The sequence below is a fragment of the Trachurus japonicus genome, chromosome 24 (genome assembly GCF_045865225.1).
Source record: "Trachurus japonicus isolate A0001 chromosome 24, Traja_1.0".
In the NCBI taxonomy this organism is placed as follows: domain Eukaryota; kingdom Metazoa; phylum Chordata; class Actinopteri; order Carangiformes; family Carangidae; genus Trachurus; species Trachurus japonicus.
Window position 1 is genome coordinate 15,017,210 of NC_140930.1, and position 12,249 is coordinate 15,029,458.

At 45.3% G+C, this 12,249-nt stretch overlaps 1 protein-coding gene across 8 annotated transcripts in view; it reads left to right on the forward strand.

Annotated features, from left to right (window-relative positions):
- syne1a (spectrin repeat containing, nuclear envelope 1a) overlaps positions 1-12,249 on the forward strand; it is a 147,759-nt gene that overhangs the window by 61,327 nt on the left and 74,183 nt on the right. For all 8 annotated transcript variants that reach the window (XM_085771461.1, XM_085771460.1, XM_085771462.1 and 5 more), the window contains 9 exons: positions 435-640; positions 729-890; positions 988-1,267; positions 1,772-1,944; positions 2,935-3,244; positions 4,005-4,169; positions 5,555-5,914; positions 7,630-7,766; positions 10,563-10,740. In XM_085771461.1, coding sequence (XP_085627587.1) covers positions 435-640; positions 729-890; positions 988-1,267; positions 1,772-1,944; positions 2,935-3,244; positions 4,005-4,169; positions 5,555-5,914; positions 7,630-7,766; positions 10,563-10,740 — 1,971 coding nt within the window. The remainder of the gene's footprint in view (positions 1-434; positions 641-728; positions 891-987; positions 1,268-1,771; positions 1,945-2,934; positions 3,245-4,004; positions 4,170-5,554; positions 5,915-7,629; positions 7,767-10,562; positions 10,741-12,249) is intronic.

A 12,249-nucleotide genomic window follows, 5' to 3' on the forward strand; every position in this document is an offset into this window, starting at 1 on the left:
CACGATGTGTTTACAGTTCTCATTGTTTCCTGTATTGACCTTAGAATAAAAGCATCATCAGCTACTGTACATAATAAATCATCATAAATGCTACATACAACCACACCTGCCTGGGCTATGTTAGCCTGTTTTTATGATATTCACTCAAACTAATTGTGTTTTATCAACCAATCAATCTTTATTTATTTATAAAGCACTTTACAACATCTGGAGTGATGATCAAAGTGCTTTACATAAAAGATACAAAGGAAATTAAGAAAATGGCAATGTTAAAACAAATGACAAAGCAATAGAAACATTTGCAGAAATGTAAAAACAAAAGGAGTTATGTGCTCATGAAGCCTCGTAGTTGAACATGCTTTCTACTGTTCGTATAGATCTGAGACTCACATTTTGCAGAAACATATTAGTTATTGTTACTCATGCACCCACAGGTGTTGATCAGGCAGACATCAGAGGGCGAGGAGCGTCTCTCTAAGATTTGCGAGGAGGCCGAGAGTCTCCAGCTCCACCTGCCCAAAGCTGGAGTAGCACAGGTCCAAGAGCATCTCTCCTCCTGTCAGAGGGAGTGGAGGAACTACCTGGACAGCTGCTCTCAGAGCCAACGAGACTTGGAGGAGAGTATTGACCTTCTGAAAAAGTGAGTCTTCTCTCTTAACATGCCTTGTATTTATTTATTTAAGTAAAGGAATTTAAATAAAACTGTAATTTGCCTACTTCCCTCGCAGTTTTGATGAGTGTGTGGAGGGTCTACGAGACTGGCTGCGGCAGATGGAGCTCAGCCTCAGGAGCGAGCCTGTTTTTGGGGAAGAGAGCCAGCAAGGAGCCCCCGACACCACAGAGGAGCTGGAGAGGATGGAAAACCTCCATAAGGAACTGCTTGCAAGAAGGTATTTATACGTGGGTGTGCGGTCATAGGTTATATAGATGGTAAAGCATCAGCTGTTGCATATTCATACTACTAACATATCCCTCTTTTCTTACAAGGGACTCCATCGAGCGTGCATGCCAGGAGGCCCAGTCTCTGTCTGACGCCGGTCGGGGGTCGGGAACGGAGGTCAGAGTGACAGGCCAGCTCCAGATGGATCACCAAGCCCTGCTGAAGGCGGCCAGGGAGCGGCTGCGAGGCTGCCAGGAGAGTCAGGCTTTTGGAGAGACCCTCCAGGGAGTGTGGGCTTGGCTGGAGGAGATCCAGGAGAGACTGGGTACAGTAGACAGCACGATGGGGACCAAAGAGCAGCTAGAGCAGAGGCTGGAGACTGTGCAGGTGAGGAGAGGGGGGACTTCAGATGGTACGCTATACAGTACATCTTCAGTTTCCATGAATTATTACAGTATATAGATGAAATGCAGTGATTTCAGGGCTTTTTTAACTACATGTAGGAGCACAGTGGCCCCTTTCTTCAAATTTTAGGAGCGCAAAGCAGAAAATTTAGGGGCACAAACCTAAAATTGGCTTGCAAAGCAAAGATTCATATTTGTCTCATTATTCACCTTGTCATTCATGATCCGCACACACGTTGGCCTGCCACTTGTAATGACAGATTCCAAGTAGATAAAGCAGCAAAATGCCCCCATTTAGGGGCAGTCATCATGAGCCCTGGATTTAGGTTTGCATTTACTGTAATATACTATAATATTGTTCTTTATTGTTTTATTGTCTCAGGCTTCTTATGTCAGTCTATAGAGGGGGCTGTTTCCTGTATAATCATGATGTCACAATGCAGTCTAATGCACGGCAGCTCACTGTGACCCAACTCTGCTTCCACAGGACATCCTGCTTTTGAAGGGAGAGGGAGAGGTCAAGCTGAATATGGCCATGGGTAAGGGTGAGCTGGCCCTGCGCAGCTATGGAGCCGCCGGACAGGACGTGGTCCGCTCTCAGCTTCAGGAAGTGGAGGACGCGTGGGCCACGCTGCTTGTGACTGCAATGAGCTGCCACAGGTAGATACTGTACTCACCTTGAATTATCCCCTAAAATACCGTTTAATGACTGTAATTCTGAAGCAGTGGTTCAGTCTGTCGGCATTTCTCTAAAGAATTACACACACTGGCCTGAAATGTAAACACATTTGCATTTAGCCATCTTTGATGTTTGCTTTTTAATGTGACTTTAATTCATTTACCCCTGGACATTTAAGAGGCCATTTACCTGTGTGCCAAAAAATCCTCCCTGGGGAACACGACGGTTATTTTCATCTTGATAGATTGATGTCTCAATGCTATTAATTACCATTAGGTTAAATACATAATGAGAAATATTTGTCTCATTTTGTTACTCTGACTGATGTGACTGATTTAGTGAGTGCTCCTCTGTGTATGTGCGTGCATGACAGCATGCACATGCACCCGTTTGTGTGTGTGTGTGTGTGTGCGTGCGTATGTAATTGAGCAATTAAGGCCACTCCAAGAAAAAATTGATCTCATTAGGGGCTAAATAGTGGATGGCAAACAGTGGGTCACACATGGGGTGTGTTTGTATTTTAAGGAGAAAGGGATAACAGGAGGCGAGGGGGTAGCAGGTGAAGTGGAAGTGTGTGTGTGTGTGTGTGTGTGAGTGTGAGTGTGCAGATATTGGCGTTATTTGTACATGCAGGGGTAACAGATGGCAAGGGAAATTATGGGTGTGTATCTGTGTCTGTGTGTGTTTGAACCCCCCGATAAAAGGGGATAAAGGCAATAAGCCAGTATTACAGGCTATTTATGTTTCTTCGCCATGCCTGGGTCTGAAATGTACTTTGTACTTAAACACAGAGGAGAGTGTTGTCTGTTTTAAGTGTCCAGATTATGTATAATTTTCATAGAATATAACAGAAGAGCGCAGTACAACAGTAAATTGTGTATTTCATCTGGTACTTTCTGTTTATTGAAACTGTATAAGTCCCATGTGTACCACACACAGCCTAACACAGACATTGACTATCTTCCTTTCAGTCGGCTGGAGTGGACTGTGACACAGTGGGGAGGATACTTGGACAGCGCTGCCCAGCTGCGGTGCTGGATGGAGGCTGTGGAGCGGGAAGTGTGCGCCCCGCTCACCCCGCAGCCCGGACCCAGAGAGAAAGCCTCTCAACTGGAGAGACTCAGAGCTCTGCTGGCCGACCTGGAAGACCACCAGGTGGCACTGTCCAGCCTGGAGGAGAAAGCCAGAGAGCTTTTCAAGAAAACCGGAGATGCCAGCTTTAACCATGGCGCACGGACCCAGCTGCAGGCGCAGTTTGATGACCTCACAGCTTTGGTGGAGGTACAGAAGATGTTACTTTGTCCTTTGGGGTTGCATGACTTCAGATTTTTTTAAAGTCGACTCTAATGTTTTGAAAGTTGAGTCGACGTTGACTAGTCGCTGATGACGTCATTCATATTCTTCCCGTCATAAATAAGGGAGGGAAAAGCTTTGCAACAATCTGTATTCACCGACAGACAACTCATGCACAGAAATTAGTAGCCTACACAGAACAGAAGGTATATAAACAACAAGCTGTAAATCTGGCTTTTTTTGTAACATACACTCCTAAGTGCAAAAGAAAGTGTTTCCTACTGTCAGTCAAACAATTAGGGAGGAAAATGACACGGAGGCCTAATCGCCATCACAGCTCGGTCACAGTTTCAGTCACAGTTTTTGTTTTTCGATCCTGCACCACTACTGGCTCTCCCTCCCGATCATGCACATCCTCACTTTGGAAACCCTCACCCAGAATAAAATTAATAACCAAGTTTACCAAGACAATTTAAATCAATTAGGATGATGGATTAGTTTTGTTCAGTGCACTCAGCTGTTGGAGCGGCTCTCCTCTTGTACCACCAAAATCACGTGATCAGCAACTAGTCGAGTCAACGTCATTGTGGAGCAGTATAGTCTACTAATGATCGACTAGTCTATGCAACCTCTAGTACAGATACTATAGAAACCTTAAATATATTTTGGCTCGCTGAAAGATTTTTGATCATTTTATCAGCTCCATGGGAAGGGGAACTAAGTAGTTTGTTTTGTGTTGACTCTGTAGGAGAGAGTACGTCTTGCGCAGGCCGTAGTGCTGGAACACCAAGAATACCTGGAGGCTGTGAGGGAGCTCACCGACTGGCTGATGACGGTGGGAGAGGAGCTACAGCACTGGTCTGATACGTCAGGAGACTCCAACTCTATCAAAAAGAAACTGTCAGAAGTGAGGGTAAGGAAGAGCGTCACATGTAAACACAAAATTTCACTCTACTGATCTCCATACCATGATCAAAACCATTATGACTAAAACTTTGTCCTCCACCTGATTTGATGATACTTTCATCCTGTATGTATAAATGTTTGTCACTTTTGTCAATAATCAACATCCTTATAACAGGATGTGTTAACAAGAAAACAAGAAAACCAGATGTAGTTTATATAGTTATCACAGTGTTTTGCTCACTGTTTTGTAAAATTGTGTCATCATTATTGTAACATTTTAGTGGCCACTTGTAATGGGTAGTATTATATGCACGAGTATCGCTCACCATAAAAATACATTAGAATAATATTTCAGCTCAGATGATACAGTTCTTTTTTATTTTATTTTTAGGTACTAACAGGGTAACAGTAAACACTGCTTATTTTAAATTAGCACCATTATGAGAGAGACATGCCTCAGGGATGTGTGTTGTATCTGTGAATCTACACTCAGGGTTTATGTGTACTGTATTATCTGTTGCTAAGGTAACTGATTGCTGAATTATCTGAACCTATCTAATCCTAATGGACTCCCGCTATGAAGGAGGGCAAACTATACAGGGAATTCAAATTGGTTCTCAGTTTGTTCCCATATCGCCGCCAAGTATCTCAATCTCTCCAGGCACGTTTTTAATGCCAATGCGTTGGTCTTTTACTGAGTAAAAAAAAAAAAGTTAATAATGAGGAGCAGTGGAATTAATGCCGAAGCTTTTCCCTGCTCAGTAATTCTACAATTACAGAGCAGATGGAAATATGTGAAGAGATATTGATTTGCATTTGAATTTCACACGCGGGCCCTAATTATCACGTTATAAATGTGTGTTTGTAGAGCCATAGTGTGAAGCATTTCGGCTAAGGAGGAACTATAATTTGTTGTATACACAAGCTATTTGCACCATTTCCATTTCCCATTGATGGTCTCAAGGTTAATGTTCATATCATATCATATCATATCGTGCACAAAAAAAAAGGATCAGATGCTGTTTTCAGCTCGCTGCTATCACATCACACTCAAGTGTTTGCTTTTCACACCCTCTACCTTGGAAGTGCTGCCTCTCCATACAAAATGAGAAGTGGAGGCGTAGAGGGATGGAGACGGAGGATGAAATTAGTAATAGAGAGAGATTCCTCTGAAGGAAAATGAAAACACAGGTCAGCATCAGACATCGGAGGAGTGCAAGGACAGAATCGGATTCAAACATCAGAAGTGATGGAGCAGGAGACATATGAGAAAATGAATATGTGGGCAGCTTTAAATAGAATCGACTACACATCCGGAGGCTGCAGTTTCCGTAGCCACAGTTTCCGTAGCAACTTCATCTCCTCCTCTCAAACCTCTCCCTGTCTCCTCAGGAACGCGTCGAGTGTCGGTTACTCGAGGGCCGAGAGCGCCTCAGCCGGGTGCGTCGCAGCGCGGCGACCACGGCGGAGCACACGGCGGCGGGCGGCTGCGAGGCGATGGACCGGCAGCTGGGGGCGCTGTCGCAGGCTCTGGAGCAGTGGGAGGGGGCCGCTCTGAGGGCCAGGGACGGCCTGGAGGGGGCCCTGGCGGCCGCCGCGGCTTCGGAGGAGGAGTATAACCGTCTGACCGCACGGCTGGAGGACGAGCTGAAGGAGCTGGACGGACGGCTGAGGAGGTGGAGCCAGGAGCTGATTAAAGCCGAGGGGCGGAGCAACGGCGAGGAAGCGGTGGAGGGATGGCAGCTGGCTAAGGTACGGTAACAGTAACAGTAACGTGGGATTTTAAATAAATAAATGAATGGCAGCATAATGTCTAAATTATTCACTATTCATCTGCTCACAATAGTTGATTTAAAAAAATAATAAACTCCTGTGTTCAGCTGGGATTTGGTTCGGTGAATTGTGATGTGTAAAAAAAAAAACTGACAGGGGCTACTGTGCAGTACTGTACTATGTTAATTTGAGAGAAGATGATTAGCATTGTTAAATGGGAAGGACACACACACACACACACACACACACACACACACACACACACACACACACACAGACTGTGCAGACACACACATTGTGCAAACATACATCCCCTGCATTCAGCTATGCTTTCCCCGTCAGTAATTATCCATTCTATTTGTAAATCCTAAAAACAGATTAGTTTGTAAATCAGCTTTACTGGGATGACGAAGGAGTGACAGCTACAATCCCATCAATTTCCCCTCATTTCCTACCCCCCCCTCCCTTCTGCCCCTCCTCCTTTTGTTTTTTGGCCATTATTCCCCCACTATCTCCCTCTCCCCAAACATTCCCTTATTCGTTTCCTTCTCCTTTTCCCTGTCTGACTTGTTTGAACTGAAGAAGTGTACAGTGATGATGTCTCTCTTGGCTGCAGGGGTTGTTTCTTAGATGCCCCCCTCCCCCCTCCCCCCCGCTTCTTGCCCCCTCCTGCTGCTCTGTTTCTAACCTGCACAGGATGTTTACGGTGTGACATTTTCTCTGTATTGTCGAGACCCTGCCAGCATGTACACCATCATATTCCTCCCCGGGCTTCTTCAGCCATGCCTTTCTCTGGTTTTCCTCAATTTGGGGCTGTCAGAAAACAGAGGAGGAGTCTCCCCCCTCCTCCTCTCTCTCTCTCTCTCTCTCTCTCTCTCTCCTCCTCCTCCTCCTCCTGCCTGTTTCCTGTGTCCAGCCTTGTTTTCGTTACGCGCCCGTTTGTGCGCGTTTGAACCAATCCTGCATCTGTGAGGGCTGACAGCTGAATTCCACCGGGAGTGAGCGTGAGAGAGTGAGAAGGAAAGAAAAAATGTGTGAGAGGGAATAAGTGCAAGGAGTGGGAGGAAGGGGGGAGAGAAAGAGAGAGAGAGAGACAGGAGAGGAGAGGAGGAAAGAGAAAGTAGTAGAACGATGTGTGGAGGGAGGGAAGGAGGAGAGGAGAGCAACGAGTCCACGAGAACAGGGAGGGAGGGAGGGTTGTTTATTGGTCATACGTCAGAAAGAAAACGGGCGAGCGAGTGAGAGTCAGAGAGAGTCAGAAAGAGAGAGAGAGAGAGAGAGAGCTTGTACATATTTCATGGGACAAGATTTCATGACGATGTGAGTGCAGAATGTGAGGTACGTTGAGAGGAGAGCGGGAGAACGGCGGTATCCACAGCTCCTTCCTGCCACAGTCCGCGAAGAACAGAAATGCTATTGTACAAGCAGCACTGTGAGTATGTGTTGGAGCGTGTGTGTGTGTGTGTGAGTGTGTGTTTGTGTGTCTGTGTGTGTGTTTGGATGTGAGAAGAGCGAAAAGAATCGAGCCAGGGTGTGAATAGGAATGTGAGTGTTCTTATTGGTGGGTGTCATGCAGATCCGTTGGGTGTTTGTCTCTCCTTGACACCTAAACACACACACACACACACACACACACACACACACACATACATGCACGCTGAGCCAGCTGGTGTTTCTCTGTCTGCGTTGTGCAGGATATACTGGAGGGCTTGCAGAGCGCGGAGCCGATGGCAGAGAAGTTGAAAGGCCAACTGAACGACTTGGTGCGTTACTCCAGAGACCTGGGCTCACAGTCGGACCGGGTCACGGCGGTGATCAAACAGCACAACAGGTGAGAGAGACTCTTCTCTTCCTGCATTAGCGAACAGTGTGTGCAGTGGATACATACATGTGTGTGTGTGTGTGTGTGCTTGTGTTTTCATTACATGGATTTGAAATGAAACTGAGAGTTATTGGCTGAGGCTTGGAGACAACATAATATTGTGTTGTGTTGACTTTCAGCCTGTTGATATGAGGATGAAATGATCGTACCCCACATGTCTGTCATAAGCTGTAGCTGTAATTATGAACTAATTAATTAGTTATGAAAGTTTTTTTTTTTTTTTTACACATGTAAGAATTTGGTTTCATGTGATGCATAACAGTGCAACATAGCTGCTTTGCATAACCGCATAATTTATTTGTATGAATGAAATGAATTAGATTACGATGTGATTTTTCATGCACTAGTTGAACTGAAGCATCAGACTGAATGTATCTTTAATAATATAAAGATAAAGATGTCATTCATGATGTCGCTCAGCCCTGTCATTCGCCCACCGAGGAAAGTTTATTGCACATAATAGTATTATACGTAATGCACAAGAACAGACAGTGCATGACCTGTGTTCATTCATTCCACAACATGGCAAACAGAGAGTTGACTTCTCTCAAAACACAACTCACATGTCTGAGTGGCTGCAGTTGGTGCCGGGTTTTATAAGCCTACTTGTATTAGAGTGGGTGGGTGTTGCTTGTGCATGTGTGTGGCCAACTCTCACACACACACACAGTCATGATGCGTGTCAGCCAGACGAAGGTGAAAGGTGAGAGAGTGCACCAGAGCCACCAGTTGCTAAGCGACATATCGCCACCTTCCCCTTCACCCCTGCTCATTCGCCGTGCTGTGTATGTGTGTGTGTGTGTGTGTGTCCTTCTCCGGTTAAATTTTATGCAAGACCGAGTGTGATTTTGAGAGAAGTCAGGTACATTTTGGATTTCCTTTTTTTTTTTTTTCTCCACGCTGATAAGTTGTATGCTTTCGACTATTCACTGAGCTCTCATCGCCTGCTTTTGAGCCCAGTGGTCGCTTGTTTGTGAAGACGCCACACAGCAGCGCCTTCTTTCCGAAAGAGCATCTGCATACAAAACAAAACAACACAACCATACATATTCAACACATGCAAACACAAGTTTGAACGTATCTGCTCAATTTGCATGGATGTAATAGTATTAGATTGCTTCGGCCTGAGATACTGCAGGGTAGTGTGATGGAGCACTGTGACTAACGCTTATTGGCAGACAACCTGAGTGAGGTCAACTTGTTGGGGATGCTTTTGGCGGGTAATTGGCCTTGGATGCTGATTGGCACAAAAAAAAAGAAAAAAAAAAGAAAACAGCAGCCTTCCCCATTCATTCAACTGTTTGGTCTGTAATAGACTTGGCCTGTGTGCTCTTTGCACCTGTCCTGCATTAGGCACTGCAGAAAGGAGAGAGAGGGAGAGAGTGAAAAAAGGGAGTGAGAGGAGAAGAGGAAAAGGCAGCAACTCCCCTCCTCCCCTTCGTAGCACATGCCAGATTTTGTCTGTCACAGCAAAAAAAAGTGCTTCTTCCACACTCATGCTATCCCCACTGTGTTACCCTTTCATGCCCTCATCGCATCATTAAAACTCAAGGGTGTTTGTGTGCACATCTTTGTGTCTATTAATGTGTGTGTTGAGGTGTTTGCTACAATAGTGGAGGGGTGTGTGCGCGTTTTACTTTTTTTTTTCTTCCCATGCCTCCCTCTGGACAGTTACTCTTGCTTAAACAGCTGCGCACCTTGTTTCCCTGCTGTCATCCGTTCCATCACTCCCTCCGCCCCATCCCCTCTTTTCTTTAACCTTTAGCCAGGGCCTTCAATATATGAAACTCAATGATGCTCCTTTTTTTTGTCATTGGGTATCTTTGTCATGTCCAATCTGAGTTTGAATCCACTTAAATGCACATTAGGATTTTGCAGCTTGCTCATCCATCACCTGTGTTAATATCTGTAGCAAGCACATCCATATCGTGCAGTTCATTCTACCCTGTCTTTATTTATAACTTTAGCCATCCTTTACAGGTGCACTTCATCATTTCAGATTTCAGTTTTATTCAACATGTATGCTGAATACCATTTATAGGCCTATACAAAAAGTATGTTTCACCATCTACACCTTACTGTATATTGTCGGTCTGTAGTGTTGCTGTAGCCCATTGTTCAAGCTGTAAATCCTGAAGGATATAGAGAAAAGTGTCAGCAGGTGAAAAGTTACTGGTGAAAAACAGCTCACTAAATCCCAAATGTCAGAGTCTCCCTTTAATATACCATCATCCCTCACTGTATTGCTCCCTCACACACTGTATCTCTGCCACATCCCTCGCATCTCTCCCTTTTTCTCACTGCATCATCCTGTCATTCCACATTTACTTCATCCTGTCACCCCTGTAAACTCTTGCCCCACTCATATGTTGCCTCTCAACCCCCCCTCCCACGCAGTACTACCCCTTAACACCATCCCCCCGCTCTTGCTCTTTGCCTCAACGCTCATTCCTTCCACTTCACCCACTTCTGCCATCTCTCCACCTGCCTGCTTCTCACTCGTGGTCCTCTCTCTCTCTATCTCTGTCTGCGCGGCTTCCCTTACTCCTCCTCCTCTGTAATTTGAGGCCAGTTTTTACAGTATCTGAGCATCTGCTCATCTGTCCTCTTTGTTTTGACGAGCACATGGGCGGTAGACAGTGAACACCTCCCGTGGTTGTAACCACTTTTCTCTCTTTGTTCATTTAAACCTGTCAACAACACGTTAAATCCGTCCCTTTTCCTTTTTCCCCTTCTCCTCTCCAGTCTCAGTCTCCGTGCATCCAGAGAGTGTCAAAACAAGGAGCGTTTGTTGGAGCAGAGGTTCCGCACAGCCCTCAGAGACTTCCAGCAGTGGCTGGTCAACGCCAAAATCAGCACCGCCAAATGCTTTGATGTGCCGCAGAGTGTCACAGAGGCCTCCACTGCTCTGCAGAGGATCCAGGTAGGAGATACAGCCTTTGTTCAGCTCTTATTGACATTTTCTTTTATTACAGTTTTCAATCTTTTCAATTATGTTTTTTTGCACTGCACGTTGCAGGTGTCACTTCAAAGTCACACTTTGTTCAACTCATCCAGTTATTGCTGCTCATACGCAGATTTGCTGTTTGTTATTGGTGCTGGGAAAGGAAGAGTTTTCCCAGGACAGACCTACTGTACCAGACACTGAGCAGCAAATATACAGATTTAATCAGATTTTCGCTGTATCAGTCAGGGGTAGAAAGACTGCATGCTGCTTTAATTTTTTTTTTTTTTTCAGATACAATGAAATTTTTAATAACTAGCTTTATGCTACTGGAGTGGTGGCAGGATAAATAGTAATAACACTCCCCCCACTGGGCCATGCAGTGCCTTGACTAGTGGTCATTATCCGGCTCCACTGGAGCAGTGACACTTTTACATTGAGTAGCTGATGATACTGGAGTTAAGGGAGTGTAATTCATTCACTTACATAACCCAGAGTTTTTTCAGTCCGTTGAGGGAATGAAATCAGCCATCATCTTGTCATGAAAGCGTTTTTGTCTTCTTCTGCCTTTGCTCTATAACTGCTCCTGGAGGAGCTGTAAATCCTCATGCTTGCAACGTCCTCAGTTGCTATTTACAAACTCTAGCTGCATTTATTTATTTATTTATTTTCTGGTTGCAGCTGTCGGACTACGCAACAGATTGGTGCCACAAAATATAGTGATGGAACAATAAATGTGCTTTCAGTGGTAGATTTGCTCAAGGGGGGGTGTCTGTATTGACATGCCCACTGTAGAGTGTCCACTGGTGGGCCTGTCGGAGTGACGGGACCTGCCGTAGGCTGGATGAGCTGGAAATGGGCAAATGGCCAGGAGGGATGAGAGATGGGTCCACAGCGGGGTCTCTCCGCCATTCTCTTCAAAACATCTCATGTGTCTCTCTTTCGGAGAACTCTCTGTGTCTTTCTATGGGAAGCTGGCAGGTGTAACAGTCTGGCAGCCTTTTTTAGAGCACCCCAGGGCCCTGGCTAAGAGTCAGGTGCTTGTCTGTTAAGGTAGACGTCCCCACATCCCTGCACCAGACAGTTAATTACCTCCCAGACACCTGACCGTGTCCACCACTACCGCTCTGAGCTGAGCCTTATCCTTTGATGGTAAATGTTACTGTAAATCTGCAGTTGTTAAGCACAGAACTTGATTTTAGTTCAACGGAGGTTGGTTTGTACACGTGATGTTCGACTTCTGACTCTGTGACTATAGATTCAATCTATAGTCACGTGGTCGCGCTGAAAAGAGCCGGGTCACAACAGGCAAAAGAGCGCTGGGTTATTTGGAGAGATCAATTTCTGAAAAGCTGTCAAAGAGGAGACGCTTTTTGTCTGTGCTTGTTCAGAAGTTTCTTCTGTAGCTTTGAGGATGAGAGCAGAAGATATGGCAGCAGAGAGAGGAGACAGAAATACAGAGGCGGTGATGTTTTATTTATTATTGAC